Source organism: Bufo gargarizans, chromosome 2 (assembly GCF_014858855.1).
Source record: "Bufo gargarizans isolate SCDJY-AF-19 chromosome 2, ASM1485885v1, whole genome shotgun sequence".
In the NCBI taxonomy this organism is placed as follows: Eukaryota; Metazoa; Chordata; class Amphibia; order Anura; family Bufonidae; genus Bufo; species Bufo gargarizans.
In genome coordinates, this window is record NC_058081.1 from 606,570,284 (window position 1) to 606,592,688 (window position 22,405).

Consider the following 22,405-nt stretch of genomic DNA (forward strand, 5'->3'; position numbering starts at 1 on the left):
GGGGTCTTAATATGTTTTGCTATATGACCCCATGAGATCTGTGTACACCCCCGTCTCCTTTAACTGGGAAAGCTGAGTAATATCCATGCTGCCCACATTATGACATTGCCAATGTGCTATGTATCTCCAGGCACAATTGTCTTTCAAAACTCTGAGACACTAGGTGACAACCAATATGGCCACCATTACCTATCCCTTACTGGTTGTCATCCAGTTTCCCTAGACTCTTGAATAAAATAACTGCCTAGTTAGGCAATATTAAATACTCTGGTCCTATGCACCACTGGGCTGACTTGCTTTTCAGGACTCTGGGTTAGCTGGGTGATGACCAGCATGGCACAATTTGCATTTCAAGCTCTAGGACAGCAGTGTGACCTCCAATACGGCCGCCATTACAGCTTCCACTGAGATTGTCACCAAAATTCCGCAGACTTCTGCATTGCAAATGTGCCTAGGAAGAAAACACTATATCCCTGGCTCATGTGAAGAATATTTGCCTTTCAGTACACTAGGACAGTTGGGTGACAACACCACCATTATTGATGTCACCCAGCTTTCCTACATTCCTGAATGGCATGACTGCCTAATTACGCTTTGATGCATGTCTCACTCCCATTTCCAGTCACTGGGTGGTGACCCTTGTGACATCTGTAATAGCCACCATATTGTTGAAAGGGTTTACATTGACTTATGTGCTGTATATGGTAATGAGTGGAATGTATTTGATTTGTTGCCTTTATTCATTTAGTTCCCTATGATATGAGCACGATACGGTCGGTACTCCCGGTGACACCAGGAGGGTCAAGATCCGAAGATGCCATCCCTACCAGCGCTGTCCCCACAGAAAAGCCTGTTAATGTTGCCATGTTACCTGACGCTCCCATCATCCTCAGTCCACCACAGGCCACCAAGCCGGACACCTATTTCTTGGTGTGGCGATCGGGGCGGGATGGCGGTCTACCAATAAATGCATACTTTGTGCGCTATCGAAAGGTAACATTATACTTTAAGCATCAGTAGGATGTCCTGAATAGTTATCCAGCAAATTGTAAAATTATCTTTCACCTCTATAGTTGGATGATGATGGAAATGTGGCGGGATCTTGGCATTCCATACGGGTGCCAGCCAGCGAGAACGAGTTCTCTCTCTCAGAACTGGAACCTTCCAGCCTATATGAGGTGCTGATGGTGGCCAGAAATGCAGCAGGCGAGGGACAACCAGCTATGCTGACCTTCCGAACAAGCAAAGGTGAGCCTTATCCTGAGTTACATGCTGTATTATACTATTCTGCTGGTGGAGTCACTATGTACATATATTACTTATCCCGTACTGAACCTGAGTTATATCCTGTATTATACTTCAGAGCAGCACTCACTGTTCTGCTGGTGGAGTCACTGTATACATACATTATATTACTCTCCTGTATTATAATCCAGAGCTGTACTCTCTATTCTGCTGATGGAGTCACTATTTACAAACATTACTTATCCCGTACTGATCCTGAGTTACATACAGCTTGCATTATATTCCAGAGCTGCACTCACTACACTCCCGCTGATGTCACTGTGTACATACATTTCATTACTTATTCTATACTGATCTGAAGTTACATTCTGTACTATACTCCAGAGCTGTACTCAGTACACTCACGCTAAAGTTATTGTGTACATAGTTTACACTACTTATTGTATACTAATCTGAAGTTGCATCCTGTCCTATACTCCATTGGTGCACTCACTATTGTGTGGGCTACAGAGCTGAAATCTCCCATCATTTCCTGCTTGTTCAGGAGCTGTGCAGAACTTGTTGTGGTAATTTGTATTCTGGGAAATGTTGTCTTTACACCAGGTGCTGTACTGTCATCTGAGCAGTTGAATTGAAATTTGGCTAAACTGTTAGGGGGAAGTCTGCCACCTAACTGCTGACTGCTTCCAATAAAAACTTGTAGAATTGTGAATGTCTGGCCATTTAGACATATCAGCTAATGCAGGGCTGGCCAACCTGCGGCTCTCCAGCTGTTGTAAAACTACAATTCCCACCATGCTCTGCTGAAGGCTGATAGTTGTAGGCTGTTCAGGCATGCTGGAGAGCCGCAGCTGGAGGGCCGCAGGTTGGCCAGCCCTGAGCTAATGTATAATTTTGGTGCAAGCTTCTTTCAGCGTGATTCCTTGACATTTTTCTTCTTTTGAGCAGAGAAGAGCTCGTCTTCCAAGAACACACAGGCTCCTTCCCCTCCAATTGGCAGACGTCATCAAGACATTCTGCAGGAAAACTTCAACTCCAACTTTGGGCTGGTTCATGACTCCTTCCGACACAGCAGTGGTATGTCTGTTCACGGCTACGTCACTGGAACCCTAGAGATCAGTAGATGGTATTCCCCTCTAAAGGTTATCACACAGATGATTACATGCAGAGTTCTCCTTCACAACATGGGGAGGAGCGTTCGCTATACCACCGCTCGTCCCCATGCTGTACAGTGGTTTGTTGGCGGCAGATCACTATTAGACAGCACAACCTGCCGCCGGCAAATCCTAATCTTTCACCTTGCTGAAAGATCTGAATTGCACGTTGAACAAGTGTTTGCTTGTCCGTCGCACAATCAGCTGCAGTATTACCCTGCAAGATGATTGCTAAGAACGCTTATCAGGGATCATCTGGCAGAAAATCTGCCCGTCTAATACACCCTTTATCCACTCTCCAGACTGATAACAGGCTCTACTCTGAAATGGCTGATATTCACGACATCAATTGTGTTAACCTTAAACTTTTCACAGTAATGCACTGAATCAAGATGGGGGGTTTGTTCCTGATGTGATATTTGTTTTTAAAGAGGACCTGTCGCCTCTCCTGACACATCTGATTTAGTAACCACTTGCACTCCCCATGTAATAACAATTCTGCGACATCTATTCTTATGACTATATGTTGTGCCATTCCTAGATTACTCCTGCTAGAAGTTATTAATGAAATACCAGCCGTTTACAATGAAAGTCCAGACGGGTGTTACCAGTTGGGTGTATATACCTGCACAGTCTGACATTGGCAGCACTGATAAAATAGTGTCTGACTGTACAAGAACACATCCCTCCAACTGGTATCGCCCATCTGGACCTTCATTGCAAACTGCTGGTAATTTGTTCATAACATCTAGCAGGAGTAATTAAAGGGGTTATCCCATCTTAGACAATAGGGGCATATCGCTAGGATATGCTCCCATTGTCTGATACAAGGAGAATGGAGCGGAGAAAGTTGAGGTGAGCGCACTGCGCATGCGCAGCCACCCTCCATTCATTTCTATTTCCGTCGGCTCCATAGAAATAAATGGGAGCGGTGCGCTCACATTCACTTCAGTGGGAGAGGCGGGGAGCTGCACCTGGTGGCCACAACTTTCCCCGGCTCTGTTCTCCTTGTAGGTGCGGGTCCCAGAGGTGGGACCCGCACCTATCAGACAATGGGGGCATATCCTAGTGATATTCCCCCATTGTCTAAGATGGGATAACCCCTTTAAGGAATGCCACAACATAGTCATAAGAATATATTTTCCATGTCAACAGACATGTCAGGAGAGGTGACAGGTCCTCATTAACCCTCTCCTTTCCTTACTAATTCTTCTCTTTGTTTCCTGCCTTTTTCTGCTCTCTTTGTCCAAGGGAATTGTGCTGTGTAAGTATCTGCTGTGATGGACGAGATGACCACCATATTCATCACTTCCCCCGTCACTAACCCTGTACAGTCCCAATCCCTTCATCTTTGTGGCCTTAATAAATGCTTCATTGCCGTCTTAGGGTAGGTTCAGACGGAGGATTTTGGGCTTGGGTTTTAGCGTTTATTCTGTGCCGAAAACCAGGCCAAATCTCTGCTGAAACCACCTCTCATTATTCTCAATGGGAGGGCATACTGCAGGTCATGGGGCCGAGGGTTTTTCCATGCAGTTTTCCAGACCGCCTCAAGAATGTACAGGTCCATCCTTGGAGCGGTTACGGCGCAAAGCTGCCGCGGGAGCCTGCTTGTGATTTAGCTTCATTCAATGGAGCTAACCCTACAGCTGGTCCTGCATGAAAACCCAGGGCAGAAACCACAGCAGAGCGCAGTGATTTCTGCAGTGGGATACCGGAAGAGACAAAATCTTCTATGTGAACTTATTTCGCACCCTGACTTACATGGGGATGCATGTATTAATTCATAAATTTTATTAATATATTTTTAAACTTGGTGATGCAGCAGAGGTGGAATTGTGGTAGGTTTCACAGTGGAGCAGTGTGGTTGGCAACGCAGCAGAAGTAGTGGAGCTGGTGATGTTAATGTATTATTATTTGTTCTGCATTCATTGTTCTTAATTGCATTGTATTCATATCTACCTTAGTTCCTGAAGCCCCTGACCGTCCAACCATCTTTATTGCATCTGAGAGCTCTGTATTTGTGACATGGATCCCAAGAGCAAATGGAGGCTCCCCAATAACCTCCTTCAAGGTGGAATATAAGAAAGCAGGGAGGCCCTGGATGACGGCTGCAGACAACATTCACCCATCTAAGCTGTCTGTGGAGGTCTCCAGCCTAGAGCCAGGTATAATAAGACCTGCCAGTACCCATGACCACCTGGGCTTGTGTTGCAGCCTGCTGAGTGTACTTACTCTTCTTTACAGGAGCGGTGTATAAATTCCGGGTAATTGCCATTAATACATATGGGGAGAGTCGGCGCAGTACAGTATCCCGACCTTATCAAGTACCCGGATACATCAGTCGCCTCCCCAACCCCTTGATCATTGGCCCTCATATTGACCACACGGAGGCAGTGACGGACACACAAATCATGCTGAAGTGGACTGTGAGTGCCTCTCCACTTCTTCTTCTTCTTTCTCTCATGATACATATGGGATGTCTTACAATTCTCTTCTTATTGTAGTACACCCCAGCAAACAACAACAACACCCCCATCCAAGGATTCTACATCTACTACCGCCCCACCGACAGCGACAATGACAGCGACTACAAGAGGGAGGTCGTGGAAGGTGAGCTGTGGGGTCAGTTGAGGGGTATGTATAGCTTGTTCAGAGAGAGATGATTCTTCTAGTATAGAGATATACGGTTGATATATACCGTAAATAAGATTCTGAATAAAATAGAGGTGGAACAAATTGGAAATGTGATCATTTTTTTCCCTCAATAACAGGCACAAAGCAGCGACACCTGATAAGTCACCTGCAGCCCGAGACCTCTTATGATATCAAAATGCAATGCTTCAATGAGCGGGGTGCAAGCGACTATAGCAATGTCATGATGTGTGAGACTAAAGGTAAGAGCAAAATGTGCTAAACCACTATAACACCTGGTGGCAGGACGATGACACTGACATTTGGGGGGATAGGACAATGACGCACAGACATTTGGAGGGACGAAACAATGATAAATGGACAATTGGGGGAAGGGGTCAAGACAACGATGCATGAACACTTATGGTTGAAGGGGTCGAGACAACGGCAGATTCTATGTGTCTAATGTCAGTCTATAACTTGCACCTACATGTAGCTTTGTTTTGCTTTACAGCGCGCAGGAGCCCTGGGGCCTCGGAGTACCCGGTGTTGGAGCTCAGTACACCAGCTGTCGTAAAGCGAGTTGAAATGGGCAGCTCCAGCTCCTCCAGTACACCGGCACGGAGCGGAGACATGCTCTATGTGATTGTGGGCTGTGTTTTAGGTGGGATGGTCCTGATCCTGATGGTTTTCATTGCTATATGTCTCCTGAAACACCGGCAGCAGAGCCTCCTGCACAGTAAGTAAATACAGCCAGGGAGAATTCAGTCTCGGAGCTTAGTAACTACTCATGGAAACGTTGGAGACAGTTTATACTTTCATAGGTATGGGGGCAGATATTTCAACAGCAAATGACTGTACAGTGTCTGTCTTCCCAGAAGTCAGGGGAGATGACAGTTCGGCTTGGCCTGTCAAGGCAGATTTTGCTGACAATTCAGAGTGAAGAAATAGACATTTTGTCTTAACAGAAAATAGTGAGTGTAGCTCAGATTTAAAGATGAGCAATTGGATTTTGCAGATTTAGAATTTGCCCCCGAATTTCTCCCAAAACATGGATTCTAATTAACCCAAAAGAGAGAAACCCACATGTAATATGTATCTGAGTGAGCTGTGCAAGCCATTTCTCCTTCCAGAAGGACAAGAGTACTGAATGCCCCAAGAGAAAATCACCTCACTCCGAGAAGTATTACACATGGGTTTTCTCCCTCTCTGGTCTTCTAGGACTTAGATTTTTCTCTGTCTTTTGAGAGAAAAATATGAGTCCTAAAAAGCCTTAGGCCCCTTTCACATGGGCGAGATTTCCACACGGGTGCAATGCGTGAGGTGAACGCATTGCACCCGCACTGAATCCGGACCCATTCATTTCTATGGGGCTGTGCACATGAGCAGTGATTTTCACGCATCACTTGTGCGTTGCGTGAAAATCTCAGCATGTTCTATATTCTGTGTTTTTCACGCAAAGCAGGCCCCATAGAAGTGAATGGGGCTGCGTGAAAATCGCAAGCAAGTGCGGATACAGTGCGATTTTCACTCACGGTTGCTAGGAGACGATCGGGATGGGGACCCGATCATTATTATTTTCCCTTATAACATGGTTATAAGGGAAAATAATAGCATTCATAATACAGAATGCTTAGTAAAATAGGGCTGGAGGGGTTAAAAAAAAGAAAAAAAATTTAACTCACCTTAATCCACTTGTTCGCACAGCCCGTCTTCTCTTCTGTCTTCATCTTTGCTGTGCAGGAGGAAAAGGACCTGTGGCGATGTCTCTGCGCTCATCACATGGTCCGTCACATGATCCATCACCATGGTGATGAATCGTGTGATGAGCACAGTGATGTCATCAAAGGTCCTTTACCCAGGTCCTGAAGAAAGAAGAGAAGCCGGGCTGTGTGAACAAGTGGATTAAGGTGAGTTAAATAAAAAATAAAAAATTTTTAACCCCTCCAGCCCTATTGTACTATACATTATGTATTAAAAGTGCTATTATTTTCCCTTATAACCATGTTATAAGGGAAAATAATAAAATCTACACAACACCTAACCCGAACTTCTGTAAAGAAGTTTGGGATGGATACCAAACATGCCGATTTTTTTTTTTTCACGCGCGTGCAAAATCCATTAAAATGTTTTGCACTCGCGCGGAAAAATCGCACATTTTCCCGCAACGCACCCGCATCTTATCCGGCCAAAAACCATGACGCCCGTGTGAAAGAGGCCTTAGAGTGTGTTACATACCAATTTTCAGGTCAACTGGAGTATATTTGATTTGGGTCAAAATGATTCTGACCCAACAATTTTTTGAGCAAATAGGAGACTAAAGGAATTTCAAGAAATTCAAACATCTCTACTCTGAAGTATAAACAGGCTGTAATTCAAGATTAGTACAAGATAATTAACGTATTTAAACTGCGAACACACCAGCAGAATAGTGAGTGCAGCACTGGGGATTAATCCAGGCTGTATCTCGGGAACAGTAGAAGATATATTTAAAGGGGTTGTGCAATTTCAGATATTGATGAGCGAAGCGAGCTTCAGATCCTAGATCCAAAGTTGCTTCGCTCAAAACTTTGTATTAATGCTGTATGGAGACCTGGCTCGGTACAGCATTAAAATGTACGGCCTTTGATGAGGCGAAGTCAGTTATTCGCAAAGTCTAGCGAGACTTCGGCACTTGATCTTTAAAGTGAAAAAAAAAAAACACCTTAAAACTTGGATCTGAACGCTGCTTCGTTTTTGACTGATCTCCTTACAGCATTAATCTGAAGTTTTGAGCGAAGCAACTTTGGATCTAGGATCTGAAGCTCGCTTCGCTCATCACTAATGTCAAATATTAAAGATCTATCCCCCGAATAGGTCATCAGTATCAGATTGGCAGGGTCTAACTCCTGGAACCTCCACCAATGAGCTGTCGGTAGAGGCTGCGGACTCGTGAAAGCGCTGCGTCCTCTTTAGTGTTTACCTGCATTCCATCTAGCTTGTAGCAGCAGCACAGTGTAATTACAGCTTCCTATTCTATTCAAGTGAATGAGAGAAAAAGCTGCAATTACACATATGCTTTAACGATCCCTACTACACTTCAGTTGTGGAGTGAGAACTAGAACACTACATGTATGTAATAACCAGATTGTTTCATATTGTTACTCATATGCCTATTGGACTTCATCTTTCCATAGAATTTGAGCCTCCTGGATACCTCTACCAAGGGTCAGATCTCAATGGTCAAATGATTGAATATACTACCTTACCAGGAACGAGCCTGATCAACGGAAACATTCATGGAGGATATATGGGAAATGGAACCATCACCAATGGCTGCCCCCACATGCATCATAACGTCCATAATGGAATGAACGGCATCATAAATGGAGAACTATATCCTAACTGTCTGAATTCTCTTAAATCTTGTCCTGACTATGAGCACTTCCCACACAGTACCTCCAATGTACGTCTAGTGTTATATGGACCTATCTATTAAACATGGCATAACTTTATATGTCTATACAGGCAATGACGTTGGTTCTATTTTGTATTCCAGGGCGGTGTTATTTATTCATCTGTACCCCAGGTGGACCCATCAGAGTGTCAAAAATGCAGAAACTGCTGCAACAATAACAGGTCGGTTACTGTGACACCACATACTACATATTTTATATCTTTTACTTCAAATTAGCATTTGAGTAACCAATAAACAGCACTGACTAGAAGACGATTTGCCATTTCACAACAATATCCCCACTCCACCTTGTATATAGCACATAGGTGCCACTAAGGTACTTGGTTCTTTCATTGATTAGGATATTAATGGTTGACATCCTGAGTCTTGACTTAATATATCACTTATGTTTTATAGTAGTTGGGAAAAGCACAGACTGGTATATAAATCAGATTAGACCATCCATGTGGATTAATGGGGCTAGCATTAAAGGGGTATTCCCGTCTCGGACATTGGAGGCATAGTGATATGCCCCCGTTGTCTGATAGGTGCGGGTCCCACCTCTGGAACCTGCACTTATACTTAGAACAGAGCCCACAAAGTTCTGTAGGACACACTGCGCATGCGTGGCTGCCCTCCATTCATTCCTATTGGAGTGCAAAAATTTGCGCTCCCATAAAAATAAATGGAGGACAGCTGCACATGGGACCCTGCATCTATCATACATTGGGGGCATATCCTAGGAATATTCCCCCCAATGTCTAAGATGGGAATAGCCCTTTTAAGGGAATACCATTGGAGTAGAACTATTGTTAGTACTGGGGTTACAACTGGTTTTCAGGTTGGAATTAGTGTTAGGTCTTGTGTTCGGAGTTTAGATTTGGGTTTGCGGTAAGGTTGGGGGTGAAGGTTATGTTGCGCATCAATTAATCATATTGATGACCATGTTGCCACATTTCCTATACTTATATTTGGGGGACACTGGAAGCCATGGGTATAGGCTGCTGTCACTAGAAGACTCCTACGTGGGCTATACTCAGCCAACAGGCAACGAGCTAATCGGTTTTACCTTCATGTTAGTAGGAGGCAGACATAGCTCTGCCTCTGTGTTTAGTTTGTTTTTCTCTTTTTCCACCCCCTTCCTCCTTCCCAAACAACGAGGCAACAGAGTAGTGCCGACTAAGTCGCACAGTCTCTCTGTGGTCAGACTTTAATCAAGAATAGGCTGCTAATTCTGGCTGCCCTGTTTACCTGCAGCGATGAAGACAGTGGTCTGGAGTGTGGAGTGTTGCGTGTTGCATTGAGGCCTCAAGACCAGCTATATGCAGACAGCATCATCGGGATGTATGTCTCCCTTTCTTTTTTTGGGACTTTACTCCATCTCTTGCTATGGCTCCATATCCTCCTTTCCAGGTTTTTGCTGTAGCTTACAGTTCCTGTAGCTTCACCCCAAGTAGATAATGCTTTAGCGGGACAAACTTGAAGGACTCATTCCCCTTATTTTTGCGGCATAGTTTGTGCATGTCGTCAAGTCCTGGAACTAGGCCTCAAGTTATCCGTAAAACTCTTTGTTTCTTATGCACTCTGGTAGTGGCTCCCCTTCTAGGGCGTTTGTGCTCTGGTTCCTTGAAGTTTTTTTAATCTCCTCACATGACCCTATTTGATGGGGCCTCAGCACGATCTCTGTAAACCCAATTTCTCTCACTTCACAGATCGGGAGAATAGAAACCTTCCTTTCTCTGGTTCCTTCTCTTTTGGGGAGTATTGCTGCACCCGCAAAAAAACGGACATGGCAATGTGCGGTCCACATTTTGCGGACCGCACATCGCCGGCACTAATAGAATATGCCTATTCTTGTCTGCAATTGCGGACAAGAATAGGACATGTTCTATTTTTTTGGGGAACGGAAATGCGGACCCGGATGTGCAGGTCCGCATTTCCAGAGCCGGGCCGCACATCGTGCGGCCCCATAGAAATGATTGGGTCCGCAATTCCGTTTAAAATTGCGGACGTGTGAATAGGGCCTTAGGGTGAGTCTGAGTTAGGGTAAAAACCATTGTGATGGAAGAAAACACCCTCAACCCAGTGTTTTTTCTCCATCTGGGTTCTCTCCCTGTTAAGGGTATATTAGACCCCCCGATCACGCAGATGATTGCCCGGAGGGAAGTGTTCCCTCGCGGCAATCGCCTGCTCGCTTGCTGAGGAGACCGGTACTATTACATGCAGTGATCTCTTCAGCAACATGGGGAGGAGTGATCGCTATGCCATTGCTCGTCCCCATGCTGTACAGTGGTAGGCTGGCGCAGATTGCTATTAGATAGCACGATCTGCCGGCGGCAAATCCAGATTTTTTTTCAAAATGCTGAAAGCTATGGATTGCGTGATAAACAAGCATTTGCAATTGGCAGCAGTATTACACTGCAAGATGATCACTAAGGGAGCGTTCATACAAACACTTGTTAGTGATCATTGGGCAGAAAATCTGCCCCTCTAATACACCCCTTACAGTATGTTGCAGACCCTACCCACACCAAGATTTATCAGAGGCTTATACTTGCCTGTGGCCAACACTTGGCAGTTCCTGTTACCCCTCCAGAGATCCACCTCCCTGGTGTCTGTCAAGGGTCCTTATGAGCCTGAAAACATCTCTCAGGTTTCCTTATTTCTGTTCTCCTGTTGCTCCTATGTTCTTCGGTGAGGATTCACTCTTGAATTCTGATCTGAGTCAAACCCAGACCATCCATCTTTGATGGAAGCCATATGGACAGACATATCTTAGCTGTCCACGCATCACCTGGAGGGCCTACCTTCTCAAATGAAGGTCACTTTCAAACACACATAGCATTCCTACAAATGCTTCAGTAAACTTTCTGAGTTCATTGAGGTCCAAGCCAGGAAATAGAAGCACCCTGGCAAGAATCATAAAGGTAAACCAGAAATATAGTTGACTTCTCTATTTGTCAACTTGCAGCCTTGTACATAAGTCTTGGTGTAAACTTCCAGAATATGTGCCACTGTAGCCAATGACTAAACTCCGTTACCCCAAGCTGGATGTCATTGCGGCTGTCATGACTCCCATCCATGCACAGAGCCAGAACCAAGTTTTATTATTATTATTATTATTTATTTTATTTTTACTTTTCTCCATCTTCCTCAGCTCCCTTTCATCTAAGGCTACTTTCACACTAGCGTTCGATCGGATCCGTTCTGAACGGATCCGATCATAATAATGCAGACGGATCCGTCTGCATTATATTTGCAAAAAAAAGCTAAGTGTGAAATTAGCCTGAGCGGATCCGTCCAGACTTTTACATTGAAAGTCAATGGGGGACGGATCCGCTTGAAGATTGAGCCATATTGTGGCATCTTCAAACGGATCCGTCCCCATTGACTTACATTGTAAGTCTGGACGGATCCGCACGCCTCCGCACGGCCAGGCGGACACTCGAATGCTGCAAGCAGCGTTCAGGTGTCCGCCTGCTGAGCGGAGCGGAGGCTGAACGCCGCCAGACTGATGCAGTCTGAGCGGATCCGCATCCATTCAGACTGCATCAGGGCTGGACGGAAGCGTTCGGGTCCGCTCGTGAGCCCCTTCAAACGGAGCTCACGAGCGGACAGCCGAACGCTAGTGTGAAACTAGCCTAACTTGGCTGCTCTCTAGTTGCTCCCCAGGATAAGGTGTTTCTGCATCCAGTACCTTCCTTCCTAATGCACACCATTTCCACCTTCAGTACTGCAGTAAGGGATATGTTGCCATAGTTCTGTTCTTCTCATCCTAGCGAACAGGGTTGATAACATAACGTAGTTGCTAGATAAGCTTCTACATCTTTCTTCGGTCACCTTTTGCTTCATGCACTCCGGCCTACTTATTGTCATTCCAGAAGGCTGATATGAGGGGATCCTGACCTTCATAAATCATATCCTGCTTGATCTGTTCAGAAAGATTTGAGAAATACTGTACAATTGCACAGAGGGAGAGAATTCAGAGCACTCTTCCTAGGTGGTTCACTGACCAAGATACAGCTATTAGATTCGGGCCCCTTCAGGTGTGCAGGCCTACCTGGTTGTGCATCCACTCCATCTTTTTCTACCAGGTGCATACTTTTGCATCATTAAATATGACCATTATTGCACAGAAACTGGTGGCTCATCTGTCCTCTGAAACAATCTCGTTTCCACTCTTGGGACTGCTTTAGGACACGTGTCTCCCAATGATATGTACGAGAAAAGAGAGTTTTTGCACTCCTAAAACAATGTCTCTTGTAGTCCTCAGCACTCTTCCATTGTTTTAGGCTATGTTCTCACTTTTTATTCTCATTTTATATCTGTAATTTGTTCCTTTGTGCTTCTTATACTGCTGGGGGTACAAACCAATTAGCTCAGTACCTGTAGACTGGGTGTAGCCTGTATAGGAGGAGCCAATTTTTTTTTTTATGTCACACTACCTAGATCCCAGCAGCCCATACCTATTGTTTAATGTGTTCTTCGTTGAAGACTTCGTCTTATTTTCAGACACATTTGGTCGAGATGACATTTAAAGCCTGAACACACCACTGCTCTGCCTTGAATGCATTGCTCATCTACCAGTCATTACAGCAGCCAGATGACTGTACTCTATGATATATTTCTTCTCTTCTGTCAGGTGTTTTAACAAAATCAGTGACTCTTACATCAGCAATGGCACAGCCAGGGCTCCATACCAAGAGGTGGCCCAAGAAGGTAAACCACTCAGTTCTGTGTCGGTGCCTATGAACTTAACAGCTGGAGAACCTGAGTGTACACCAGAATTAGAGGGAGACCTTAAAGAAGAGGATGTGCCGACACACCATGATGGGGTGCAAGAGATTAAAGCCATGTCTCATGAAGGTAATTGTATTAATGGGACACTGTCAGTTGCAGGACAGCTGTAGCAGCTTAGAGTACCAGTAATTTCTTCAATAGTTTGGCTTTGAGAATGGACATAATCATGTAGATAATCGGAAGAGCATAGAGTAGAAAGTACAAATCCAACTTTGAGTAGAGTGGAGAGAAGCTCTCATGGTTGGATAGAAGATTGAGAAGGTGTCACAGTTGAGTAGATTACTAAGATCATGCTTTTAAGTAGAGGACAAAAGTTCTAAAGCTGGGGGACAGGATGAATAAGGTTGCACTGTTTGGTAGTGGACAGAGAAAGTCAATGTTGTGTACAAAGAGGAAAAACACAATTTGGAAGGATAGAGGATGTCTCATGGGTAGGTAGTGCACTCATGGTCTTTAGATCAGTGGATGTCAATGTATATCGGCTGTTCCTCAGCTTTCTGTTAGCGAAGCTCATAGGCATTCACAATTATGTTCTTCATATGTTTTGGTCATTTGTATCTATTGGTTGCTTTTGGGTCTAGTCTTATCACATGTATTTTTTTCAGTTTATCGGATTCTGCTTCCTTCTTGAATACGTCGAACTTTGATTTCAACGTATTATCTACCAGGCTCAGAAACTAATAGCCAGACATTGGCTTGATTGTGAAGCCCCCTTTCTATCTGAATTCTTAGATAGTATGAATCTTATGGTTTGACTGAAGGAAGGAGTATACCAAAGGCACAGAACCTGTTTAAATTTGATAAGGTCTAGGGAATATGTAGACGATCAGGGGTTTTATTAGAGTAGTAGAAGAATGATATAGGTAGGGTATAGTTATATATGTATCAGTTGTTCACTTGTGTCTATTCTGAGTTGTGGAGTTGCTTCAGTACCGCCTGCTGCATAATTTTGGGCTGGGGAATAGCCTTCCTTAGAGCTGAGTCTATCTTAAAGATGCATTTGTCATTTGGATTATGCTTGTGCACTGATTTGGGGGGTTGTGTGTTTTTTTTTATGTCGTTGAGAAAAAAAAAAGATCTCATGGTTGTTTTGAAGACAGCAAAGGTTGTGGTTAATTAGAGGATGGAGATCCATGAATAGATAAGGTGAACTTATCCATGTCGTTTTTACAGGTGATGGTTGCTCCAGTACAAAAGAGGAATGCATCAGATCACCAACTCCTCCTGTCCTCCCCATTGTCCTAAATAACTGTGATGAGAACAAAACACGGACGTTAGAAAACTCAACCAACGACCTTCATCAGCAGCTGCCAATGCCAGAAGAATGAACAGAACTATATGTACTGTTCTTTTCTCTTATAAAGACCAGCGTCACGTGACTGTGGACAAGACAACACCTATTACAATGTAAATTGTAGTCGTGGTTTGGGTTGATCAAGATGAGTAAATTACTTGTATGTACCAATGCTGTACCACCTGCCAAACGCCGGTCACAGTACAAATGACATCCACCTTCTCCATTCAGTGCAGACAGCCAAGTTGTGGCCAGCAATAGAGATGCCTTAAAAGCTCTTGATACATATGCCAGGCCAGTAGGCATATACATACAATTCTGCTGCACTTTACTCTAGGCATACAGTAAAAAAATGTATACTGCACAGTATATATTTTTTATGTTTTTCAGTGACGTTTTATAGGCAACGTATACCACTGCATGCCTATACCGTGGCATAAGTGAGGAACTACTTCCGAGGTAGACCTCTGCTGGAAATAGCTAATTGAACTAATATCATACTTTTTTAATCCTGCTTCCTAATCCGTCACATGACTTTTGGTGCAACCAATCATGACGGATTTATTTTAAATCTCGCCGTTAAGAACCCCCCGCCCCCCTTGTTAGTCCTAGGTTGAATGGTACTAGAAGATGAGTTTGTAACATTCTGCAGGTATCATGGTGTCGATACGATCATTTCTCAGCCTGTGAATATATTGTAAGACTGTCGTGGCCGAGTATCGCAGGATGGCGTATGAGTCAATGGCAGAGAGAAGCACTTTAGTTCTTACTCTGTCCGTGTTATATATGATTAAATTATATAAAGATATCTATTTAATATTACTTATGCACTAAACTGACTGTTCTAATAACCAGTAGCGACCTAATCCTGTACAGATGTGTATACAGCATGGATTATCCACATGTGCTCCCGAAGACTTTTTTTGTTTGTAATTTTTTTATTTCTGTGTTTTGACATGGGAAAAATCATAATATTCATCACCCAAAATGCGGCACAATGATGGTGGGCTATGTCAGTAGAGCGAAAATGAAGAAGTGTTAAATATATGGTTCCAATCGAACATATTCCGTTTTATAAATGGTAGTGGCAGCCACTTTGTTGGCCGCGTCTTATTAGCCTAGAATGAAGCGTACAACCTAGTCTCGGGATCAGTGATTTTGGCAGTGTCTAGGTGGCTGCCTCCACTCTGCAAGTAACAATCCTAATAAAGCAGAACTTCACTCAGATTTTTAAAAATGTTGGTTTAATGTCAACTCTTTGTCAACTTCTTTGCTGACACAAGCAAAAGGATTTCAGTAGCTGAGATATAAAGTGTGATGGTCTTCACGCTGTAATGCTGTTCATGTGCTCGCCTGTAACACGAAGGGAACATGGGGGTCACAGAGGATTTTCATGACTAACAAAACAGAACCCTGCTAAACGGGTGCTTCCTGGTGACAACCTTATTACTCCGTGTTACTGATAGGCTTAAAGGGAGTTTCCACTCACCCCCCATTGGTCAGCTGTTTTCAGCAGCCACCAGCACCAGAAACTCAATAGTGGGGAGAGCCGGAAGCAGAAGGCTTCATCCACTGGCCTACAGCTCCCATAAAAGTTTATTTGTGACTAATCAGACTGATCTTACAAGATTATGAAATTAGCCATTTACACCCACAGATATTTTATTTAGCTAGAACCTTTCTCATCTGATCACCCTAAAATAAAACCTTTGTACTTACTACAATGGAGTTGCCTTTGACATGCTGTTTCCATGCTACAGTCATTGTGACATCAGATTCCTGGCAGATCAGAACGCTTTCAATCAGATTCAGACCAAGTCACCATTTACACACCAAATATGCCCATGAAAAAAATGTAGGCGTTTTTGTGAAAAAGGCATTAGTGTGAAGTCACACGGTGTGGATTACGTGTGTTCTTCAGCACAGGTTGTTGTGCGAAAAAAAAAAACAGATCTCGTGTGCATTTTTCTTTTTTCCTCAGTGCTGATATAACTTGCAGCACGTCAATTGTTTTTCCGCACTTTCTGTTAAGTTGTTTTCTCCATAGACTTCAATGGGGTTGTTGACAAACAGAAAATCCACAGCCACAACAACAAAAAACATACAAAAAATGCACCAAAGCTGCTATAAATAGTGCAGTTTTGGTGTATATTTCATGTAGAGTTTCTGCACACAAAGCTGAACTGTGTGCAGGTACCCTAAATTTGTGAAGCACTTTGACCCTATCGACAGCTCCATGTATCTCAGCTACCTGGACCATTCTGTTTGTCATGTTGGTCAGAGTAGAACATTGGCATTGGCTATACCTTTAGCTGAATTTTTAGTGGAGTTGGATTATTCCTACAAGCCCTGTTCTGTTGGTAGAAAGTAAATGACTTTTGAGCATATTGTTCCTTTTTTTGGGAAGGCAAGCGAAGACAGGAAGTCGCGTATACCGTACATTATATGGATACTTGACCCTGTGCAGCAGCAGTGGCCTCCAGCCTGGACGGGTGCAATATGCCCTAAGCAGATTCTTTCTCACCTAATTACTAACACACTACCCTGCAGGTCTTCTCTGGACGGCGGACACGGCTAGATCCCACGCATTGTCTGCAGTACTCATCTCTTTGATCCAAAGCATACCTAGAAGCCAGTTGCATTTCCCGCCTACATCCAGTGCCCATGTTTGTAATGAGAGTACCTAATTTATGACATGTACCTATGTATATACCGGTAATTTTTTTTATTTTTGCACGTGTTTCCACTAGCGTATTTCAATATAGACTGTATAGAGTGTTCTCCACAGAAAATCCTATTAACCTAGAGGGAAAAAAAACTCCCCTTCCCTAACCCCAAGCCGACTATTAAGCCACAGCAATTTTCTTTGTGCAGCTTCTGTGCGGCTGCTTTTATGTAATTTATTATAATGACGCTGTTCTAAGTGTCCCGTTTTATTGTATTATTATTTATGACAGAAGTATCTAATAGTCCGGCTGGCTCGTCAATGGTTGTTATATATTAATAGGAGGTCGGCAGCTTGAGATTTAGGCCGTAGTCAACCAATGGACTAACAATTAAAATTACGTATCTGAGATGACGAGACTTCTAGAGATTGCCCTAGGATATATTATTACTTTATGTTTAGGTATCATGGAGGCTTGATAATACCATGGTGCGGCTAGCAGTTATTTCTACATGCACCATGCTGCACTTTTACTCTTGTGATTTTCAGTGCCATTGAATTCATGTAGGACAACATTTTTATCCGACTGTAGGTCACTCAAGGTAAAGTCTAACCAGCCCCAGAGAAACTACGTGGTATTAACTGCAATCAATGGGTAGCCACTGATTTTAATGGACACCAGTGGTCCTTAGCAGCAAAAAGTGTGTATTAGGGCTTATTCACCACATATAGTCTATCAGTGTTTTTTTTTGCCACGATTTACCAAAAATTAAATAAAAAATGTATCATGATCTGACTACACTGTGTGAATTAGCCTTTACATGGCACCAAATGAAATTTTCAGGTGCCCATTGAAATCCAGCTTTACAGAGGTGCCCTGTGTCACCTATGTCCACTTATGAAGTAATATATTATTTTTTTTTTTTAGCAAATAATTGTTGTTCTTTGTATGATGAATGAAAAGTTATGAAATTTTCCTAAATACCTTCCATATCGATTTGTCAAAGTTTTCTGCTTGTTGCCATTTAAGAGTGCTTTTACTTATAGGTTTTTTTCTGGAGTTTTCCTGCACCTTTATGTTTTTAGTGTATTCATATGACCATATGTATTTTGTGGTCCGCAAAACGCAGATCCACAAAAAATACAGATGATGTCCATGTTGCATCCGGTTTTTGTGCAGGGGGTGAAATCCGCATCCATATCATACAAGCAGATTCACAGCCGAAAAAAGTTGGCAGCATGTGGACCTATAGTTTACTTCCAGGGGATGACCACATGACTGGGACACATTATTATCCCCTTCGAGCAAACCAAAAAAGTTCCTACTGAATGACACCAAGCAAAGATATTGAAAACCTGTTAACTTTTCATTATACAAAGAATATTTATTTGCTGAAACGTCAATCTTTTAAACAGATTGTATCCTCTAATGAGCTGAAGGCTGCATTGTTCATGGGTACGGAGTCTGTGCTAGTGATTCTTTCATTATATCTTATGCCACTAAGCACATATGTAACAGGTCTTCTGGGAATTGTAGTTCCACAAATACCAGAGCGACTCTCCGTTGCCGCTGTATTCTCCATGTGCCTGTCGTACAGCACTTTCTGGGATTGTACAAGTTTGTCATTTGCTGTCAGTCTATAAAGTGGTGTCCTCCCCAACCCCCCTGTATGTACATACTCTAGAAATCACATACGTGGAGACCGCTCAGGCGTTAGGACCTCTGCTCAGAACTTGCTGCCTTTTTTTCTTTTCTTTTTTTTCTGCAAAGTATAAAGTGTTATTTCTTATCATAGAAAATTACTTTATTTTCCTAAGAAAAAAACAAAAGCTGTAATATTCTTTTCTCATTTGTACAGAATTGTAACTGTTGTAGTATTTTTTTTTTTTTTGCCAGGGTTTTATCTTTTTGGTTATATTGTAATATAATGTTATTAAAAAAAAACAGATGCCTAATATACAACCCAGTCTCTGTTTACAAGTCCAGTGTCTGTTTATGCAATTATATGATCCATCGATGTGCCGATCCTCTATATTTTCATGTTTAAATGACCCAAGGAAGTGCAGCAGTGTCTTAAAAAGATCAAAAGAGAATTAAAGGGGTATTCCCATCTTGGACATTGGGGGCATATAGCTAGGACTGTTCCATTCACTTCTATGAGATTTTTGGAAATAGCCGACCCAGCGCTTGGCTATTTTTGGAAGACCCATAGAAATGGAGAGCGGATTTGCATGGGTGGTGCACCCTCCAACACTTAGCGGGCTCCGTTCTAAGCATATGTGCAGGTAAGTAACTGGTCAGTGATAGAAAACAGAGGGTGGTTATCTTTGCAATATGACCTTAATGTCCAAGTCTGTCTTAGGCCTCCTGCACACGAACGTGTGCGCCCCGTGACCGTGCTGGGGGCAGCAATGCACAAACACCGACCGTGGGGCAGCGGCAGCGGATCGCGGACCCATTAACTTTAATGGGTCTGAGATTCGCCCGTTCCGCAAAAAGATAGGACATGTTCTATTTTTTTGTGGAACGGAAGTACAGGACGAAACCCCACGGGAGCACTCTGTAGTCCTTCCATAGGGTTCAGTTCCGTATCTCCTGATTTGCGGACCCGTTCAAGTCAATGGGTCCGCATCCATGATGCGGAATGCACACGGAACGGTGCCTGTGTATTGCGGATCCGCATATGCGGTCCGCAATACGGCCACGGGGGACACCTACGGTCGTGTGCAATAGGCCTTAGACAGACAGACTTACGCTGGGTTCACACCTGAGCGTTCTGAAAGGAGCGCTCTGTATGCGCGATTGTACCAGCGTTTGCGATCGCGCGTACAGAGACAAGCGAACGCCCATTGTCGCGCGTTCCCGAAAGTCTAGGTACGGGAACGCGCGACAAGGTGCCCCAAAGAAGCTCATGTACTTCTTGGGGCGTCGGGCGTTTTACAGCGCAATCGTACGCGCTGTAAAACGCCCAGGTGAGAACCATTTCCATAGGGAATCATTGGTTTCTCCTTGTTGAGCGTTTTACAGCGCGTAGGAACACGCTGTAAAACGCTCAGGTGTGAACCCAGCCTTATATTTAAAGAGGTTGGCCACTCTCCATGTATTTGATACTACTGTGTGGGAGGCAGGGAAAAAGTACCTTTCCTAATATGTCATTAAGCAGATCTGCCAGTTTTTTTCTATAATCTGAAGCCACGCCCCCTGAGCCCGCTCTGCCCTGCAGCCAAATTCATCCATGGCTGCACGCGACATAGAGGAGCTTCTCAACAAGCTCGTCCATAGCAGATGGAAACAGCATGGCCTGGAGTCCTGACTTTTCCTGCATGGTCACTCCAGTCGCACCCTTTAGGACTCTGTGCACAGTCACAGGTGATATAGGAACTCCGGAAAACCGCACTGTTCTCCATCTTGTCTTCCCGACGGTTGCCCTTGGCAATGGCATACATCCTTGTCTCTGGAACTTCATCCTTAGAACTTGAAGCATTCTCTCCGCTCCATAGCTGCCAAAATAACGGAAAGTCTTTGCCCAGTATGAATTCCTCCCTCAGGGTCTTGCATATCAAGAGCTCCCATTACAAAGGCCAGGGCCACCTTGGTATGTTTTTTGCCCCCTCTCCAGAAATTCCAAAACTTCGTGTCTGACCCGAGACACTTGTTGGCGGGAGTCTAGCGTAACCCACGCCGTGAGTCCCCCAATTGCCATCTCGCAGGATCTCTCCCATAGGCTCCCCCAAGCCACCATTTTGACAGGTCAATTTCTTTTACTGTGCTACTGGCCCTTTAAATCCCCGCACAGCTTGCACCTCAGAAAAAAAGTCCAGATTAACACCAGCAGTTTTCCAGCAGCACCTGCTCCAGCGAACTAGCAGGCTTCAGGCCCTTTAAATCACTGCACAGCAACACAGCAATTCCTTACATTCAGCAGCACCTGCCTTTTTTCGTCAGGTCATTGCTCCTAGCAACCAATTGTTGGGGATTGCTCTCTTTTGGGGGTCATTCTCACAATTGGCTTCACCACAGCTGGATTGCAGGTCCAAACGTGAGATTTATTTTCACAGCAACAACAAAACAGTACAAAATAAAAGCCTGCCCGTCTGGGCTCTACCTAAACAAAACATAACCCTACCTCACTTATAGCACCGTTCACACACGATACCAACATGCGGCTTTCTTAGCCAATACTCCAGCACTTCCAGGCTGTAACAAAGTCCAGTACCTTTGGGGGATTGTGGCCCAGAATTCCGCCTGACTCTGGGCTAGCGACCGTCGATTCACAGACCTCGCGGAGTCCTCCAAAGCTCAGGCTAACACCTAGCCCCGTGGCCCCTCAGCCTGCCTGGCTGAGACCACTCTTCCAGAGCCTCCAGCAGGACTCTGTTGCACCAAGACCCTCTCCTCTGACAGTCTGGGCTGGGCTCTTATCCCAGACTGATTGTGGCACCTGGTGCTGCCTCAGACCTGATGACTGACGGGGAAGACATGGAAACTCCTGCCATAAATCTCCCCTAGCAGCTATGAGGCCCCGTCACTACCTCACTATATATATATATATATATATATATATATCTATATATTCACACAGTATATAAATGTTTATATTTACAGTATATACATTCTGTGTATATATACCACATATATGTATATACATGTGTATGTATATATATTATACTGTATATAAAAATGAAAATACGCATATTTTTGCCAAATTTTGTGTGTATGTGTATGTGTATATATATATATATATATATATATATATACCGGTATATGTTTAAAGGGATTTTCCTGCCCTATATATTGATGACATATTCTCAGGACAGGTCATCAGTATCTGAACAGTGGGGGCCTGAAACCTGACATCCCCCCCATAATCAGCTGGATAAGGAGGAAGCAGTGCTCCATGCGATCGTGGCTTCCTCTTCATTACACTGATTGTCATCTCACAAGTGCAATGTAATAAAAGTACTCACTCTATTCAGGTGAAAGGAACAAGTGCTTGTAATTATACTACGGCTCTGCTCCAGAGGAGACGACGCATAGTGTAATGACCAGAAAACGGCACCTGCTCTTCATACAGCCGATTGGCCAGGTGCCACGTGCCGGACTCCTGTCGATCAGATATTGATGACCTATCTTGGTGATAGGTTGTGAATGTATATGGCAGGACAACCCCTTTAACCCC

General features: G+C 43.9%; 1 protein-coding gene across 6 annotated transcripts in view; it reads left to right on the top strand.

The window, feature by feature from the left end:
- CDON (cell adhesion associated, oncogene regulated) overlaps window positions 1-19,182 on the top strand; it is a 120,025-nt gene extending 100,843 nt beyond the window's left edge. For 5 of the 6 annotated variants that reach the window (XM_044281999.1, XM_044281998.1, XM_044282000.1 and 2 more), the window contains 12 exons: window positions 749-993; window positions 1,074-1,248; window positions 2,194-2,322; window positions 4,364-4,564; window positions 4,644-4,825; window positions 4,904-5,033; window positions 5,171-5,293; window positions 5,545-5,769; window positions 8,207-8,475; window positions 8,569-8,648; window positions 13,109-13,332; window positions 14,440-19,182. In XM_044281999.1, coding sequence (XP_044137934.1) covers window positions 749-993; window positions 1,074-1,248; window positions 2,194-2,322; window positions 4,364-4,564; window positions 4,644-4,825; window positions 4,904-5,033; window positions 5,171-5,293; window positions 5,545-5,769; window positions 8,207-8,475; window positions 8,569-8,648; window positions 13,109-13,332; window positions 14,440-14,594 — 2,138 coding nt within the window. In that variant the 3' untranslated portion in view covers window positions 14,595-19,182. The remainder of the gene's footprint in view (window positions 1-748; window positions 994-1,073; window positions 1,249-2,193; window positions 2,323-4,363; window positions 4,565-4,643; window positions 4,826-4,903; window positions 5,034-5,170; window positions 5,294-5,544; window positions 5,770-8,206; window positions 8,476-8,568; window positions 8,649-13,108; window positions 13,333-14,439) is intronic. The other variant, XM_044282003.1, reaches the window with a different exon arrangement.
- Window positions 19,183-22,405: the final 3,223 nt, after the last annotated feature.